This window comes from Lepidochelys olivacea (assembly GCF_965140295.1).
Source record: "Lepidochelys olivacea isolate rLepOli2 genome assembly, chromosome: 21".
NCBI lineage: Eukaryota > Metazoa > Chordata > Testudines > Cheloniidae > Lepidochelys > Lepidochelys olivacea.
The window spans coordinates 4,724,366-4,744,089 of record NC_140431.1 but is presented as its reverse complement, the minus strand read 5'-3'; the positions used below and the strand labels follow the sequence as shown (position 1 = coordinate 4,744,089).

The window sequence follows — 19,724 nt, the reverse complement described above, 5'->3', positions numbered from 1 at the left end:
GGCAGTGAGACCCAGGTTCCACCGTGTCCACCTTGTCTGACCCAATTTCCTCTCCATGCCAGCTGGCAGTAAGGGAAGAGGAGGATGGTAAGGCAGAGGAGATAATGTGTGCAGGACTGGAGTAGGTGTGTGTGTTTGTGAATAGTGATTTCCTGTTAAGCAGGAGGAGACAAAAGAAGTTGAGGTGGCCCCAGGTTGCACCATGATGGAGAAGGACATGATTGAATTCCTCCTGGTGACTCTTGTTGTTGTGTACTCTGTGCTCAGTCAGCAGCAAGCAGTTTGCACTCCCCGTGCTCTGGGAATGGAGCACAAGCCGTAAATACAACACTAACATGCCAGGCACCATCAGCTTTGCTGGCCCCTTGTGGCTGCAAGGGGCCTTGCTGGCCCCTTGACATGATAGTAAGAACCTGCCCCAAAAACCTCACACTGTTCCCATGCGGCTTTAAAACAAGGGGCCACTCTGCCCACCTGCATAGTTGCTACTTACACATGTGTCGGGCTCATGGAGATGCAAGCAGATCACTCTGGGCTTCTTCACATGTTTAATATTCTGGCAAGCGATGGTGTAGGGCTAGAAAGTAAAAAAAAATACAGCTGCATTTGTAAATTGCGTAGGTACAGAGAGACAGGTCAGGACACATGGCTGCATCCCTTAGGCAAGTCTTTGAAGCTCCTAGATAACAGGCGTCTTTCTATTTCTGTATTCAGAATGGTTGGGATTATGATCCTCAAGCTCCACTGATTCCCAAACCCTGTTTTATCAAGGAGTTTTCCAGGCCACATCCTGTAATTACACTGCAGAAGATGGAGTGGGCAGGCAGTCTCTACAGAGCTGTTCTCTATATGGCCTGCATGTATCCAGGTTTCCTGCATCCTGGCCCCTAGGTACAGCCTAACTGTACTAGCTCTGCCATCTGCAGCCTTTACTTAGATTCAGCCCATTATGATTCACATCCTTAGGGTGAGGTTGCTTGCTCTGCTCCCCAGCTGGTTGCTAGTCCTTAAAAACTCTGCAAAGAAAGGTTCCAATTCCACCTCTCTGGCAATTCTAGCCCTATAACATCTATTGCCAAAATAGTCCCATTGAACCTATCCCATGTAGCCTGCTTGTCTCAAGTTGAAAAGCGTCACTGTGGTAATAGACATGCCTTCTGAAAATCTGTTTTAATGGCAAACCTCACTGTATCAGGAAGGCAGGACAGAGCAAGCGGGAACAGACTGAACTGCAGCAGGGAAGATGTAGCCAAAGGACATGAGATCACCATGGCTGGAGATACTCCATACTAAGCTAGAAATCCATCTATCCGGGATGGTTTGAGGAGAGTGAGAACAATTCTGCAGCAATATCAGAGGCAGCCCACTAGAGGTTCCTTGCAGCCCAAAGAAATCTAGGATATGCAGTGCCCTACAAGCCGTTCCGCTAGAAATGTGTTTGTATCAGTTGTGGAATCCCTTACAACACGCTCATCAATCCGAGAAGTGTGCTTTTTTCAAATGATCTGCCATATCCAGGCATTCTGGCAAGGGGTTCCATGAAAGACAGTGCCAACCGGTAACTCCTGGCAATTCTCTAATGCCTTCAGGGGGTCTCAGAACCATAAATGAATATAGCCTCACAGCACCCGAGGGATAGGGCAGTCTCATTATCCCCATTTCACAGAGAGGGGGAAGTGACCTGCCCAGTGTCACAAAGGGAGTTTTTGGGAGGGCCGGGAACAGAATCGAAGTCTCCTAACTCCCAGTCCTGTGCTCCAGCTACAAGGCTGTCCCATGTCCCATACGTGCGCAGCACTGGATCTGGTTTAACACAGCATGGTATGAACAAACCACAGCTTCTGAATAAAGTCTTCAGGAACAACATGCTCACCGTGATTCATCAAATGCATAGTCAAGCACTTCCTCCTACCTCCATGGTGCTACTAGGCGGGGGTCCTGTGGCAGCTGAGTGGGAAGTTTGCTTTGTGAGGACAGTAGTGGCTGTCGAAACCATTTCCAAAGTCGTGGCTCGTGCTGTCGTACTGAAAGGAGCCTGTGATGTGTTCGGCTGTGAATCGGGAGATGTGTTCACTGACACTGACTGGTCTGACACATGCATGTGTGTTTGGGTGGGTCCTGTGGAAGTCGCAGGGCTGGTGTCTTCAGTCATTTTGGTCGTTTCAGCAGTACTTTCTTTTCCTGCATAGAAAAAAATAGGAGCATGCTTAAGGCCTCTCGAATCAAAGTTTGTCATTGTAGTGACAGAACTGCAATATTGTAACCAGTGGTACTAGAATGTATTATCGGCTGTAGAAAACACAGACATTAGATTTGCTTCGTAGTTACCTAACTGTTACATGCACACGCTGCTTACAATAGGCTAATATTCTGTGTGTATTCTACAAGTGTGTAAAGCTGCTCTTGCTTGGCTCACGCCCCAACACTGACCTCCCCAGTGCCAACCCTGCCTTCTCACTGGACTCAGAGCCCTCAAACAAATAGATCTGTTGATTTAAAAAAAAAAAAAGTATGTGTCTCTTTTTAAGATCCTTCAGCTTGAATCCCCTCAAGCTCAGGCTTATAGCAGAAAGGCAGACATCTTACATTTAAAGATGCTATATGCAGAACTCAGAAAGGGAGTGCAGAGACATGTGAGATAACCAGGGCATCTGATCATTATAGTTTAGCCTGCCTGCCATCCCAGATCTAGTGATCAGACTGCTTCTCCTAAGCAATCACTTTAAAGCAAAGATGGGTTCAAGCTGCAAGTTTTGGATCTGAATCCACACTTCTCTAAAGAACAGAGGTAGAAGCAGAGTCTGGAATACAGAAGTATTTCAGGACCCAGGGGACAAGTTGGGGTTCACATTCGTGGTTCCGTACTGGACTCATTTCTAAAATATCATTTTGGTTTGACCATGAGTTAAAAGCCCATTTCGATGAGACAACCTGTTCTAAATCATCCTTTGGGTGCCTGCTTAAAGTTTCACTTTCACATCTTGTAAATTCAGTCACTAAAGCACATCAGCAAATGGAAATTGCAGAGAGCATGGAGAATAATTAGCAAGTCCAAATCAATTTCCCATACCTTCTGGTGCTGGTGAAATATTTGTAGGCTCCAAGGAGATCATTGTTTCTGTGAGAGCGACAGTTGTTGTTGCTGGTGTTAGACTGGCGATAGTAGCATTCATCGCTGAAGGTGAGGTAGTGGCTGGTGAACTGTGGTTATTTTCACTAGAAACTTTATTGTCTGGGGGGAAAAGGAGTATTAATTTGTAGCTAAAAAGCACAATATGGCATCTGTTCTAAGAGCTGCAGACTGACAGGACTCTGATATTTCAGTCACATGCAACATGAGAGTCCCTTTCTGAGAAGAAATATGTATGATTTTTGCAATGTTTCTTTTGTTTGTTTTTACAAGGGGTTGGGTTTGATTGCTTCTTCCCCTTTTCTGTTTGAAGGCTTCTGATCCTTGGGCTGTCCTGTTGGTACTGACTGTCCTTTTGACACTTGGATCCGGGGCAGCAGAGGAGGGAGGTTTAAGCCCCCCCATCCCACACACATACACACTGTCCCCTAGCCTTCAGGAAAGGGTGGCAGACTCATAGACTTTAAGGCCAGAAGGGACCATCATGATCATCTAGTCTGACTGCCTGCACATTGCAAGCCACAGAACCTCGCTTACCCAGTCCTGTAATAGACCCCCTAACCTCTGGCTGAGTTACTGACGTCTTCAAATCATGGTTTAAAGATTTAATGTTACAGAGAATCCACCATTTACACTCTTTTAAACCTGCAAGTGACCCGTGCCCCATGCTGCAGAGGAAGGCAAAACCCGCCAGGGCCTCTGCCAATCTGACCCAGGGGAAAAATTGTTTCCTGATCCCAAGTACGGCGGTCAGTTAGACCCTGATCATGTGGGCAAGACCCAGCAGCCTGACAAACCTGGGAAAGAATTCTCTGTAGTAACTCAGAGCACTCCCAATCAAGTGTCCCATCACTGGCCATTGGAAATGTTTGTTACTCGCAAGTTGCAGATCGGCTACATGCCATTGTAGGCAGTCCCATCATACCATACATACTCTCCATGAATTTATCAAGATCAGTCTTGAAGCCAGAACTTCACTCCTCTGATGGTTATAAACCTTTGTCTAATTTCAAGTCTAAGTTTATTGATGGCCAGTTTATATCCCTAAACCATTCCCTTCCACAATAGGATCACTGTACCAGGACTGGCCTAGAGATTGACCACCCCTGAGTAGCCCCATGCCACCTTGAGGAAAAGGCAGAGCTCTCTCTGGTATCCTCTGTTAATTATTTAGTTTTGGAAAAGTTTATTACATTCTCTAAAGGGGAGAAAAGGGATTTTTAATAGTTCTTTTCACAAGCAGACAGTTTTTTCCTTGCCAAAAAAGCTGAACAGCCTTATAATTCATATGGAAGAAATTCAGAGACCAAACAATCAAACTGGGACATATCAAAGGCTCAAATGTTAATCTAGTTTCTGTTTGCAACTCTAAACAAGAATGGAGCAGCAACTGGACATGATGGTCCTGGTCCTACATTAAGCCCCTGGGAATACAGGAGTCCAGCTGTGCAGAGCTCAAAGCAGGACTGGATTGTACACTGGCCTAAATTAATAGGTTTGGGAGGAAAGATTCAGCATTTCAAAAAGACCACTTGTGTGCTATAGGAAAAAGAAATGGAAATTTCAAACATATTCACATTATTGCAGGCACAAACTCTTTCAGGGCCTGATCCAAAGCCCGGTGAAGTCAATAGAAACATTCCCATAGGCTTTGAATCAAGTCCTTGTTGACTAGAGATGTTGCATCTCTTTGAGGCAAAATGGAACATATACAGAATCATCAAATATTCTCATTTAAAAGTTTGTATATTTCCTAGTAATCACATGATATGAGATAAATATGCCACCTTTAACTTTGCTTATGTGATATTTGAAGCAAGCCTTAAACATCGTTGAAGGCTTTTCCTCTCCTGTTCTTCATGCTTTTTTATTCCTCTCTGGAAACCTATTTCTGTTTTCCACAAACTGGTTCAATACCTACTTCACATTCTATGTGTTTTTAGATTCTTGTAAAAAATACATTGATTGTTGCATTAGTTTCTATCCAGTAGTGACTGAACTCTAAAACGTGGAAGATAAATTATTTCATCATTATTCATTTTTTCAGAACCTAACAGAGATGATATTAAGTTCTTTATCAGCTGCTGAGCATTCTAGCTCTGACCCAGCAAAACACTTAAACTTGTGCTTAATTTTAAGCATGTACGTAAGTCCCATTGAAGTCATGCTTATGTACATGCTTAAAGTTCAACAAATGCTTACTGTTGTTCTAAATGGGAATATTTTCCTGAACTGGACCCTTAGTGCTTTGCTGGATTGGGCCCAGAATGCTCAGCCCATGGGAGAATTGGGCCCTAAATTACTTTACGGGATTGATTACAGAAATGGGCTTAATCCATGCTGTTGTCAAGCTAAATATACAGGAAATATTTTACAATCCAGATTAGGTAACAGACCCTTTAAGAAAGAAAAGTGACCCTTGTCTCTTAATTCATTAGATTAAAATTGCTAACTGTTGATCCTGGAAATTCTGAAGTCTGAGTACAGGGTTATGTTATGAAATAAAATTTTGTTTGTATGCGCATGCATGGGAGAAATATTGGAATGCTCAGGAGTTGCCAGCTACACAAGCAAAACACACGATGAGGTAGATTCACAAGACCATGTTGAGATGTCTCTGGCAAAGGTTTGGGAGCATTTCAAACCTCCACGATTCATGCCTCATGTGAAATCCTTCATAATCTTGCACAACATACAGTCAGTATTGAGAAAAACTGGAAGGATTTTGTCATGAGACAATGAAATGATTGGAAGAGCATGTAAAGAAGGGAGAGAAATTCATTGCAAATAAGAATGATGCAAATGTTACAAGGAACCCACTACAAGACAGGCTTCAGGGGCAGGTCACTCCAGCCAGGGATAGTTTCACAGACCCTACAGCTATTTAGCCAAACAAAAAAATGAGCCAGAAAGCTGGGTGAGGAGAGAGAGAATCTCAGATCTTCATCACATTCTGACATGGGTACGAGTGCCAGGCTCGTGTCTCTGTGAGAGTGCATCTACTTCTTGGCCCTGCCACGGGAAATGAGGGGAGTTAACCTGATGGGAGTCGTTTTTCACAGTGTTCCCAAGGGAGGGAGGGTGTGCCAAGCATGCTACAACTCAGACTGAGGCAGTGGCATCCTCAGTACTATATTTAGGCTTAGATTTAAAATAGCAACAGGAGAAACGTACCCTAACAGACAAGAAGAAAATCCCAGCGGCTAATAGCACTCAGGAGCCCCAGTCAGGAATCAGGGCCCCATGGTGGTAGGCACTGTACACAAATAGTAAAATGATAGTCACTGACCCAAAGACCTTATAGTGTAAGTAAGGGACTCACTCTGGAACAGGACTGCTATCCTACTCAGGGACAGGAACCATATTTCAGGTAGGTCTGGCTAAAATAATGAAAAGATTGATGTATGTGATTCCTTTCATTATAGGATGGAGTAGGATTGACTGGTTAGGACGGGGTAGGCAACCTCTGGCATGTGTGCCAAAGGCGGCATGCTAGCTGATTTTCAGTAGGACTCACACTGGCCGGGTCCGGGCCACCGGTCCGGGGGGCTCTGCATTTTAATTTAATTTTAAATGATGCTTCTTAAACATTTTAAAAACCTTATTTACTTTACATACAACAATAGTTTAGTTTTATATTAAAGACTTATAGAAAGAGACAGTCTAAAAACGTTAAAATGTATCACTGGCACCTGAAACCTTAAATTAGAGGGAATAAATGAAGACTCGGCACACCCCTTCTGAAAGGCTGCCGACCCCTGGGTTAGAACATAAAAGAGCAGGTGAAGTGGGATTCAGTCCCCACCTTGAGGGCATATCTGATGGCGAACTGACACTACACTCAGTCATAGGTAAAAGGCAGAGAAGAATTTTGAGGCCAATGTAAAACTTTCCATGGAAACCCAGAGAGAATTCTGCATAACGGGAGATAGTATAGGAGGGCCTTACTACAGACTCCTGAGAATAGGTTTAGTACATACATTCATAGATTCCAAGGCCAGAAGGGACCACTGTGATCGTCTAATCTGACCTCCTGTATAACACAGGCCAGACAACTCCCCCAAAATAATTCCTAGAGCAGAGCTTTTAGAAAAAAAATCCAATCGTGACAATTAAGAAATGGTCAGTGATGGAGAATCCATCACAAACCCTGGTAAATTATTCCAATGGTTAACTACTGTTAAAATTTTACACTTTATTTCCAGTCTGAGTTTGTCTAGCTTCAACTTCCAGCCATTGGATCATGTTATACCTTCCTCTGCTAGACTGAAGACCCCATTATTATATATTTGTTCCCCATGTAGGTTCTCATAGACTGGACTCAAGTCACCCCTTAACCTTCTCTTTGTTAAATAGATTGAGCTCTTTGAGTTTCTCTCTATACGGCAGGTTTTCCAATCCTTTAATCATTCTTGTGGCTCTTCTCTAAATCTTCTCCAATTTAACAACATCCTTCTTGTTTTGAGGGTACCAGAAATTGACACAGTATCCTAGCAGTGGTCACATCAGTGCCAAAATTAGAGGTAAAATAACCTCTCTACTTCTACTAGAGATTCCCCTGTTTATGCATCTCAGGATTGCATTAGCTCTCTTGGCCACAGTGTCACACTGGGAGTTCAAGTTCAGCTGATTAGCCATGTAAAATATGACAGAATTCACCTAGCAGCACATTCCAGGGAGAAATCAAATATTCCATTTTAATAATCAGTTGGTGTATCCTAAACATAAAAAAATACTCACTGCCATGTCAGGATGGATAAAGGGTCCATCTAGTCTGCTATTCTGTCTCCAGTCAAGGCTTGATGGTTCAGAGGAAGGGATAAACCCATAAAATATAGCTAATTATGCAATACACATGGTAGTGTTCAGCATTAAACACAAACAATCAATTCTATGAGAGTAGCTTCAGAGTGCAGCTCCCCATCTTTGAGCTTCACTGACCTTTGGTTCATTACTGAAGTTCAATTCAGGCAAAGTCCTGCAGTTCAAGACTGAAAGAACATTGCCATTAAAGGCAGTATTGTTTGTATAGAGACTGCATGGTTTGGCCTCACACGTTTAGCCAAACTGATCTGTTAGAGTTAAAATAAAATTCAAGGCCCTCATCCGGCAAAGAAACCATTGAACCCACGTTCAATAAAGCTGCAGGATTGGAGCTTAAGTGTCTATGGATTTACTGCAACTCTGTGTCCTCCTTGAAGAAAACATTCAGGCTACATCCCATGTCATCAACAACATAAAGGAAACTCCCAGCGACCCCGCACAGTCAGATATTTCATACACAGTTCATAGTCATAGGGGCGGCATTAACATCTGAACTCTTTATGTACCTTTTCCTCCTAATGCCTATGATCAGAATTTCCTTCGTGTTGGCAATGGTTACAATGAGGTAACTGTGAAGTCTACCCTCCATCTGTACCCCGCAAATGAGAGTGAGTACACACCGTGTTAACAGGCAGACCACAGAACAGCTGCACGCTCTCTCTTAACCCCTTGCTGGCAGTGAAGAGGACCCCTGCTTTATTCATCTGGAGCAGCAAAAAGCACCTGATACACACAGATTGTACCAAGTCAGCTGGTTGCATCTCCAAGGTGCTTTCTCAAGTGCTTTGCTTGTGCTAATATCGCAATATTAAATTTAAATATTAGTCTATACAAGGCCTGAAAAGGTTTGTGTCATTTTAAAGATCTTCTCAGGAAGGGGAAGTTTTTCATAAAGAAGAAGAGATATTTATGTGTAGATCTTATCCCAACCCATTATGTTCAAGAAAACTTATATCCTGCATTCTTACTTGTCTTCCAGTTAAGAAGTAAGCATAGATGACAATAAGAAATGCGAGAGGCATTTATTAGAAAACATAATATTGTGAATGTTAGTGTTAATGAAATAAGCCAAGCTGCCATCCTTGGATGAAAGTCTTTAGAACAGATACAGCCTGGAAACTGGCAGTGCAAGCTTTCTTCATATACAGCATGCCTCAGACTTGCTCTGGAATGACTCCATCTAACGGCGAGAAGGAAATTCAGTCTCCATGGCCCATTCTATGATTATCCTGTCTACAAGCCTGGGGCCAGATTTTCCAAAGAGCTCATCTCCTGTTTACTCACCAGAACAAGTAGCCAGATTTTCAGGAAAGGTCATCATGCGGCATGTGCATTGGGTGCTGAGCACTTTTGAAAGTCTAGGCCCATGGAAGCCAACTGTGACATTCATTTTTCTGTATCCCACTACCAGCCTCTAAACTAACCACTCCCCTATGAAATGCACTTCCATGACACCTTAAAAGTAGAGATGGGACTGAATTGAAAAGTTCACATCCAAATCTGAATTGTTGCACTATGCAGGGGTATTTGGATCTAGGGTTTTGGTTTTGGCCACTTTTCTTTTTAAATGAAAGAGAGATTCTTTCCAGGAAGGAGCCCAATTCAAAAGAGTCAAATCACTGAGTTTTCCAGATAACAAATCACTACCAGGAGGCATGATTTCATGCCTGGAATAATAATTAACGTATTGCTAAATCTCTCCTTTTCACACGGCTTTGTGTTTACATGGACATCAGCAGGAAACTTTACCTCATTAGAATGACATAATGCCATTTACTTGACCTCCCAAAATGCCATAACTACCCAGACAAACACCTTTGAACTTTTCCAGATGTTTATAAAAATACAAGAGCTGTTTGGCCAAAATCTTTGCACCAACATGTATCATAAAACAAGGCCTGGATCTTCCTCCACCTTAATTTGCCTTTGGATTTGCTCAGTTTTATTACCAAGACTCCTTTTCTCCCCTCACCTCTCCAGCACATGCAACCATTTTAATACAAGAAGTATCAAAGTGTTTTGCAGCTGTAGGACTAAAAAAATCTCTAACAATGCAGATGGAAACTGGGATACCACTCCTAAGTGGCATTTGGCTAAAAACCTCAATCATTTATTGCACAGCACATTCTTATTAGTTTTGAAAAACTTGTGTGAATTTTATTAAGGACTTGAGAATTAAAGCCAAATGAAACTTTAAGCATAAAGCAATCAAAGTCTAGTAAGGCCAGCAGGGAAGGGAGTGATTACTCAGTCTGTGTGAGAATTCACCCCCAAATTAGTTGTAGGGGACACAATTTCACAAATATTTATTTTATTCACCTTTTTTACTACCCTACAACAAAAGAGTATCCACCCAGTACTTTGGACATCCTTGACAATCTGATAAAACTAATTAATAAACAGACCTGGCACTTATCCCAGATCAAATCAAATAACCCAGCAACAACATAAACACAACAAAAATTAATTGACTTACCTTCATCATCCATACCTGAGTTCTGCACCAGTGCTACCCAACCCTACCCAATACCCATCTCCTTACAGTAAAGGAACAGACTCAGATCAACACGGGGCAGTCTCAGCAGTTTGTATCCCATTTTATAGTATAAGGCAATTAAATACAGGGTTTTCGTCCTTTCATCTGCATCTTCACAATGACTAACCTACAACCTGTGGAAGTAGCTGCCTCTTCTATGATGGCAGTACTAATTAGCCTTTATATAATACACCTCGTCTTCAAATCACTTGACAATCATTTTGCCAAATTCATCTCTGCTTTAATACTTTTGACTTCAACTAACTAATTTATCCTTACAAAAACCTTGCAGGGTAGGTATTAGCCCAATTTTACAGATAGACAAACCGAGGCAGAGCTTAAATGACACACAGCTAAAGCCACAAGGGCAGAACCAAAATGAGCACTTAGGAGTTCCTGGTCCTTTAAGGGTACGTCTACACCTCAATTCAACAGCCCCTTAGCTTGAGCCCCATGAGCCTGAGTCAGCTGGCATGGCCCAGCTGCGGGCTTTTAATTGCAGTGTAGACATACTCTAAGACTATACTTCTGCAGTCAAAGTGTACAGGTACAGTAGGTGCACTGGGTGTCAGTAGGCTGTGATTCAGGACCGGGTGTGTTGGTCGGAATGGGGAAGCAGTGGAGAAAGAAGGCAGAACAAAACTACAACAGTGTGAGCCAGGTTTCAATGTTTGCCTTTCATTAAAGCCAACAGCTGCAATTAGCAGCACCTTTTGGGACTCTGAGCTACATTACTCATGAAGCTCTAGTTTTAGTCCTCTCCAGCCACGTGGCAGGAATTCAAGCGGGTGGAGCTCCGTTTGCTCTGGAAATATCTAATAAAATCCGCCTTCCCTTTTTTTCCCCTTTTCCACACAGCCCCAGACAGGATATGGGTGTGGATCTGCAGTCACGAATGACACAAAGGAAAGGGCAAACAGAATGTGGGAAGGAGGAGGGTTAACAACTCAAACCATTACATCACTGCAGTCAGCTGTGAGTGGAGTTACCCAATCAACACTTAACCCTGCTCAGTCAGGGCCAGTAAAGAGGGATTTTGCTTTGTCTTGTAGCCTAACTTAAGTTGGCTCTTAGATAAGCCACTGACCTCAGGAGCCTGATTTCTCAGGCAGCTTCTATGATGCTTGTGGCTTGTATACTTATAACAATCAGCCTTCTAGAAGAAGTTGAACCTGAATTACAGTTCCTCCTTGGCCTCACCAATTTTCAGCACTTAAACTGCTTTATTTTGCGGGATCTTGGTAAAAGAATATGTACTTGAGGATGATCACATGCAGAAACAGGTTGACATATGAAGCATAGAGATGCAGCACCACACTCATAGGAACAAACATATAGTTTGCATGAGGTATAAATACGTACAGTGTCTTGCACTAGTGCACCATCTACAAGTTTTAATACATTCACTAATAGGACAATTCACTGCACTGTCCACCAGTAGTGCATACTTTCTAGCATATATACGTCGTCATTCTTCCTGTTAATATTGTAGCCATGTAAAAATCACCTAGAGCTAAATCTTGGCATACAGAAACATTCCTAAATGTCAACAAAGGTTTGGTTTGGGTTTGATTCAAGTCCCAGGCAAAAGTCTTTATTTTAAACTAACAGGTTTGCCCATCTCTAGTGATTCAGCGCTGTATTGTGATCTCCTGATCTACCCATTTGATGGTGTAACTGGAATGTACAAACCAAAGTAACCCCCCGCCCCCCTCATTTTTAAAACACACATATCTCAGTTGTTTTTAGCACTTCAGAATAAACCAGAAAGGCCAAGTAGATATTGTGGACAAATATTTCCCACTTAGAAGCTTTCACTCAGAAAGATCCCAAGGTATAATGCAAGTTATATTTACATACAGCACCGGCTGAAATGCAACAGTTCCTGGGATGCACAGCACCCTTGTACACCGTTATGGGGAAGGGACATTTTGACTTCTGACTCTAAGGCTATGTCTACACTGCAGCTGGAATCGATGCTCTGAGATCGATCCACTGGTGGTCGATTTAGTGCATCTAGTGAAGACCCGCCAAATCGACAGCAGATCACTCTCTAGTCGGCCCCTGTACTCTACCCCGACGAGAAGAGTAAGATAAGTCAATGGGAGAATTTCTCCTGTAGACCCCATGGTAACTCGACCGAAGGTACGTTGACTCCAGCTACGTTATTCACGTAGATCGACTTACCACGGTAGGGTAGACATAGCCTTAGGCAAACACTCAAATGAGAGGATAGATGGTTTTGTGGGGACTCAGGAGAAAGGGGTTCTGTTCCTACCTCTGCCATGGGCCTACTCTGTGACCATGGGCAAATCACTTTGGGATTAATTTTCAAAAGTGCTCAGACGGTGTGGTTCAAAGGTTTTAAAATTCCATGGGCTGACATGGTGCTGGGAATGCATCCAACAAGTTAAGCTATGAAATGTAGCCCAGCTGCTGACAATCAGCTCACAATAGTATTACTTAGCTCTTATATAGTGCTTTTCATGCATAAACGTCACAAACTTTGCAAAAAGGTATCATTATCCCCATTTTACAAATAGGGAATCTGAAGCATCAAGGTGAAATAATTTGCTCAAGGTAACAAAACAGGTTAATGGCAGAGCCAGGAATAGAAACCTAAGTGCAATATCTAAAATGTATGCAAAGTAGTTCTTGGAAAGACTATAAATTGTAACAGGAATAAATCTAAATTATAGTTTAACATTTACCCTGAACCTATTCTAATCTTACTTCAGAGTCTGAAAAGATGGGTCAACAAATTTTCCTTTGGAACAGCATAAAGCTGCTCTGTTTTCACTTACTATATGTCAATGGGAAAGAGGGAATTCTTAGCTTGCTATATAAGCCAATTTGTACATAGCTCTTGAAAGGCATCCTTCTGTTGTCTAGCACGGAAGTGGAGAAATGTTGCTGAGCCTCTGATAGTGTGGCTGATGTTATTAGGCCCTGTGATGGTGTCCCCTGAATAGATATGTGGGCACAGTTGGCAACGGGCTTTGTTGCAAGGATAGGTTCCTGGGTTAGTGGTTCTGTTGTGTGGTATGTGGTTGCTTGTGAGTATTTGCTTCAGACTGGGGGGCTGTCTGTAGGCAAGGACTGGCCTGTCTCTCAAGATTTATGAGAGTGTTGGGTCATCCTTCAGGATAAGTTGTAAAGCCTTAATAATGCGTTGGAGGGGTTTTAGTTGGGGGCTGAAGGTGATGGCTAGTGGCGTTCTGTTATTTTCTTTGTTAGGCCTGTCCTGTAGTAGGTGACTTCTGCAAATACTCACCAGCAACCACATACCACACAACAGAACCACTAACCCAGGAACCTATCCTTGCAACAAAGCCCGTTGCCAACTGTGCCCACATATCTATTCAGGGGACACCATCACAGGGCCTAATAACATCAGCCACACTATCAGAGGCTCGTTCACCTGCACATCCACCAATGTGATATATGCCATCATGTGCCAGCAATGCCCCTCTGCCATGTACATTGGTCAAACTGGACAGTCTCTACGTAAAAGAATAAATGGACACAAATCAGATGTCAAGAATTATAACATTCATAAACCAGTCGGAGAACACTTCAATCTCTCTATCGTCACGCGATTACAGACATGAAAGCTGCGATAGTACAACAAAAAAACTTCAAATCCAGACTCCAGCGAGAGACTGCTGAATTGGAATTCATTTGCAAATTGGATACAATTAACTTAGGCTTGAATAGAGACTGGGAGTGGCTTAGTCATTATGCAAGGTAACTTATTTCCCCTTGTTTTTTCCTACCCCCCCCCAAGACGTTCTTGTTAAACCCTGGATTTGTGCTGGAAATGGCCCACCTTGATTATCATTCACATTGTAAGGAGAGTGGTCATTTTAGATAAGCTATTACCAACAGGAGAGTGGGTTTGTATGTGTGTGTGGGGGGGGAGTGGGGGGGGAGAAAACCTGGATTTGTGCTGGAAATGGCCCAACTTGATTATCATACACATTGTAAGGAGAGTGATCACTTTAGATAAGCTATTACCAGCAGGAGAGTGGGGTGGGGGGAGGTATTTTTTCATGCTTTGTGTGTATAAAAAGATCTTCTACACTTTCCATAGTATGCATCCGATGAAGTGAGCTGTAGCTCACGAAAGCTTATGCTCAAATAAATTGGTTAGTCTCTAAGGTGCCACAAGTACTCCTTTTCTTTTTGCAAATACAGACTAACACGGCTGTTACTCTGAAACTTGATGGGTTCTGTGATACTCTGCACGCCACGCCCTAGTAATATGATTATGATATAATTATGTGGCATCTTATACAAGGTATGCCTTGTAAGGTAGTATTCTAAAAGTCTTGATCTCTTGAACATTAATATCCTGTTGGATTGTATGTGTTATCACTGTACGTGAAGTTCTAGAGTTTTGCTATGTATGTGTTACTGAAAGATGTTGTGAAGTTGAAAACACCCACAGCTAGCCTTTCAGGTACAACAATGAAGAAGCTAGACAGTGCTAATGGCCCATCAGCAAAGACAATTGACCGTGGAAAAGGTTTGTCCTCAACAGGAACATTTCAGCCATGAGTAATGGATGCTATGACTCAACAAGGCATGCAACCAGACCACATGACACTGAACTCCATTTTGGTACCTGTATTTTTCCACAAGCTGGGCAGGGAATTTAGCTTGGAACAAAGGGTTCCCACCGTATGGAAAAACTATATAAGGTGGGGAGTGACATCACTTGGCTTCACTCTCCACACAAGAGAAATCCTGGAAACATCTAAGGATCTAAGGATCAAAGACTGAACTGGGGAAAGTGCTGGTCCGAGGCTAATGGGATTTCTAGCCTGTGTATGGAAATTTGGTGGACTGCTTGTATCATCAGTCAGGGTGAGAGATTGCTAATTCAAATTGCTTATCTATCTAGTATATTAGGCTTAGTTTGCATTTTTGTTTATTTGATAGATAATCTGCTTTGATCTGTTTGATATCACTTATAAATCACTTTTAATCTATCTTTCTGTAGTTAATAAACTTGTTTTATGTTTTATCTTAACCAGTGTGTCTTTAAGTGAAGTGTCTGGGAAAATCTCATCTTGATTAACACAGGCTGGTTTTGCGAATCTTTCCCATATCAAGGGGGAAGTGAACTATATTAATGAACTTGCATTGCACAGATCCCTGTGCAATGCAAACTTGTTCTGGGTTTATACTCCAGCAGGGGTGCTAGCCTGGGGAGCTGGGAAATTGTTGTGCTCTGTTATGAATCTATGGGAGGCTTAGGAAGGCATTCAGGTAACTCAGTTGGGTGTATGGTGCCACCTGCTGTCATTTTGGGTGATAACAGGACCTGGAGAGGCTGGCTGAATCACCAGCAGAGCAGTGTGAGAGAGAGACCAGCACAGCTACATTGTTAGGGGGCACAATGGTTCCAGCAGCTCCCAGACTGCATCCCGGGGGTAACAACCTGTCACAGATTCCCAGACCTTTATCTCCTCCTGACCAAAAAGGTTTGTTTGTATGAATCCCTGCCAATGACCAAATTTTGCACAGCACCTGCTATAAGTCTTCCTGAATGAAAATAAGGCCTTAGGAGCAGCTTATTGTAAACAGAAGGGCTAAAAAAGGAGGAAGGGAGAACAACTCGTAGAATTAAGAGATGTGCAATAGAGCCTCCGCTTAGGTGCTTGAAAATTGATAGCCAGCAACACTTCCTTTGCAGTACCTGGTTTTTAATATCATGACACTGAGTTTATATATTCTTCTAGTTTGTGAACACCTGAAAAAGCTCATGTACTAGAAGCCACCAAAAAGGCAGCATTGTCTATGGACTAAGGTAAGTAACTAGGATATAGAACTTCACCTGTATAACTGATTCACTGTGGAACCTTGAGACATGTCACCTAGGGACTTATTTTCACAGGTGCTAGGCACTCTCAGCTGCAACAGAAGTCAACGAGAAACGCAGGTATTCAGAACCTCTAAAAATCATGCCCTTAATTTTAAAAATGCTTTATTTTACCCTTACATGGAATGGAAATAATACTTCTCTACCTCACTGGGGTGTTCAGAAACTTACAGACTTGAAGGCCAGAAGGCACCATCATCTAGTCTGATATCTGGCCATAGAATCTTACACCCCTATTCTTGTCGTAGTGGGCCCATAGTCACTGGCTGAGTCACTGAAGCCCTCAAATCTTGATTTAAAGACTTCATATTACAGAGAATCCACCCTTTACTCTAGTTTGAAATCAGCAAGTGATCCATGCCCCATGTTGCAGAGGAAGGCAAACCACCCCCAGGGTCTCTGTTAATCTGATTTGGGGAAAAAGCCCTTCTTGACCCCAAATATGACCATCACTATGTGGGCAAGACCAACCAGCCAGACATGTGGGAAACTAATTAACTGTGTGCAAAGCATTGCAATATGCTGTACAAGTGCAGAGTATTGGCTTGGTTAATGAAAGGTATCACATTTTACAGTATGTGCATTTTCTCTCAAAGTCCATTACAGGTACAAAATAAAAAAATATCACCCCTCACCCTCCCAAACCCTGTCACGTGATAATTTTGCCTTTACCTTTTTTCATCTCACAAGTGACTCAGATTTCTAATGCCAGACAAATGCTGTTGCACAAAAGCCTTGCTTACCACAGACCTCAGTCATACAATGCTGAAACACACTTTAAAGGCTTCTTCGTACTGCGCTTTCTGTAAGTGCCTACTAGAGGGTGAGATGAAATGGCTCAGATGAACAATTCTGTGGCCTGTGTTGTGCAGGAGGTCAGACTAGATGATCAAGGGATCAGATGGTCCCTTCTGACCTAAATATCTATGAATACGTCATGCCAGCTTGATAGAGGCATGAACTTGATCCTTTTTGAAATATTAGCAATGAAACAAGAGACAGAAGAGCACAATGTAACTGCTAATTTAAGAGGATCGACTATCTCACATTTCACGGATTAAGGGGAAAATAAAGTAGGTTGGATACCTACAGGGTCTTGGATGTTATTCTAATACAGCATATAGAATATTTAGACAAAAAAGTCCCCTTAAAATTTATTACACCAATCTTCATTAGTATTAAGATTCTTGGTTTTAGATTAAATACATGAAAATCTAATCAAAAAGTTAAATATTGCTTAAACAAAAACTAAAGCCCAACAAACAAAACACCCTGCACAAAACAAAAAACCTACAGACCAAAAATCCTTAGAATTTCTCTCTTTCCCACCCCACCCGCCCTCATGCTGAGTGTTACTTGTGGAATTAAGGTGGGTGGAGGATTCCCCATAGTCACAGGGAGTTCATCTGAGGAAGCAAAGGTTTTTTTTGGAAGTGGGCAGATTTTTTTATACCACCAGGTGTTTTGGTTACACTTGTTTTTTAAATAAGTGTTTAATTCCTATAAAATTATCACCACAAATTAGAAACCTCTGTCCTTTTAGACTAATGCAGAGCAACAAATGATACACATTCATTAGAGGTACTCCGTACATTTACGTCTTCCTTATAACATGGTTTCTAATGGGATGCTTTCATATCTTGGTTCCCAACTCTGCTTAAAACTGTAATAATTTCTGTTCAGAACACTCATTTTTGGCTGTTTTGGAGAAGCACGGATTGGGGAAGTGTCCTTCCTCTGCCTATAATGTCCTCAATATAATGCTCTCCACGTAAGTCTGCTCCAATTTTATTGAACATACATTATATTACACTTATAGTACACTCATTCTTTTCCCTACCCTGCTATCCAAGGAGCAGTAGTACAGAAAGGTATTTCCCTGTGCATTATCCACCCCACCCCCCATTTTGTGCTTAATGCATTTAGTAGCCATAAATGTAGCCTTTTTATGTTCAATACTCACCCATCAAGCTCAGAACATAGAACATTGTCCAAAAAAGCTGCTTTCTCTTCGTTGCTTTTAAACTCCCCTGTAACAACATCCCTGCTGATTACTTACAAGCAAAACTGGATATTACTTTAGTACTCTTGGGTTTTTAAGCTCTGCGGCAGCTCTGTCGAGACTGTGTGTGACTCCCCTTTAGTTCAAATCGTTCAATCCACTAACATGTGCAGTGGAATTCCCTTGCACGGTTTATGCTTGTGGTTCCAAATTATGAGATGGAGTTTGTCCAAAGCTTGATCTAGCTTTAAATAGTTCATAGCAATCTCTATCACATTTTTCCCCTCCCCTATATCCTTTTTTTTTTTTTCACATGACACATGCTTAACTCTTTCATGGAACCTGGTTCTTTTCACTTTAAAAATGGAGAGACGTACAATTTGCATTACACTGAAAGTGAGCATAATATGGTTTGTGTAGTTTTACCCTGAATTAATACGACTTAAAAGCAGTATAAAAATGTGAAATTACACATCCACCCACACCCACCCCTGTATGGTAATATTGCAGGAACTTTGAAGGCTTTTAGAATCTGGGATTTTTTGAGTAATTAAATTAAGAATGAACCAGGGGCCAAACCCACCACTGACTGAAATAAGAAGAATGCTGTTTACTTCAATCAGGAATTCACTTAGGCCAGCAGTGAACATGGTCCACAGATGAAAGGGCTTTGAAACTTATGGTCAGTATTGGGACTGAGTAACTGATAGATAAAAACAAGTTCTAAAGCCTTGGAGGGAGGCCTAGAAGGAACCTCCTGCAGCTCACTTCTGTTGATAACAAATGCAGCTAAAGATGCAAATTGGTAAATTCTAGAGGCCAAATATTTGGTTTTGCTGGTACCCTAATGAGACCCAGGGACAAGTCATTTCTAGCAAGAATGATTTAACACACTCAGGGAAAAGGATGTCTTACATCAGTCAAGTTAATCCCCTCCTTACTCCTTTCAATTCAGATGGAGGACAGGTTGCTTTTTCCTGCCCATTTTCTCTGTTGCCTATTCTTCTCTGTTTAGCTTTTATTTTCCTTTCCTTCACAGCAAAAAATAACCTTAGAACAAGAGACCGCCCATTTTTCAAAATAAGGGTTACATCTTAACAGAGAATCTCACAGACACCTTCCTTCCCAGTCATGATTGCGCTGCACCCCCTACAGCACCACTCCACTACCTGTTTGTGGTAATTAGTTCTACTTTGGTAGAAATTTAGCATTAGGAAAGTATTTACTGTACTTTTAGCTGCCTTGATGAATTTTAGTAGGTGGAAGAATGAGAGTCACCACCTTTTGACCAACAAACTCTCTAAGTGGATCAACAACACACACACACACACCAGATGAGTTTGGG

At 42.1% G+C, this 19,724-nt stretch overlaps 1 protein-coding gene across 2 annotated transcripts in view; it reads right to left on the bottom strand.

Moving 5' to 3' along the window:
* CD34 (CD34 molecule) overlaps window positions 1-18,619 on the bottom strand; it is a 28,049-nt gene extending 9,430 nt beyond the window's left edge. For both annotated transcript variants that reach the window (XM_084610876.1, XM_084610877.1), the window contains exons 1-4: window positions 18,341-18,619; window positions 3,071-3,232; window positions 1,913-2,181; window positions 494-577 (exon numbers count right to left, since the gene is read on the bottom strand). In XM_084610876.1, the coding sequence (XP_084467002.1) occupies window positions 494-577; window positions 1,913-2,181; window positions 3,071-3,232; window positions 18,341-18,419 (594 nt within the window). In that variant the 5' untranslated portion in view covers window positions 18,420-18,619. The remainder of the gene's footprint in view (window positions 1-493; window positions 578-1,912; window positions 2,182-3,070; window positions 3,233-18,340) is intronic.
* Window positions 18,620-19,724: the final 1,105 nt, after the last annotated feature.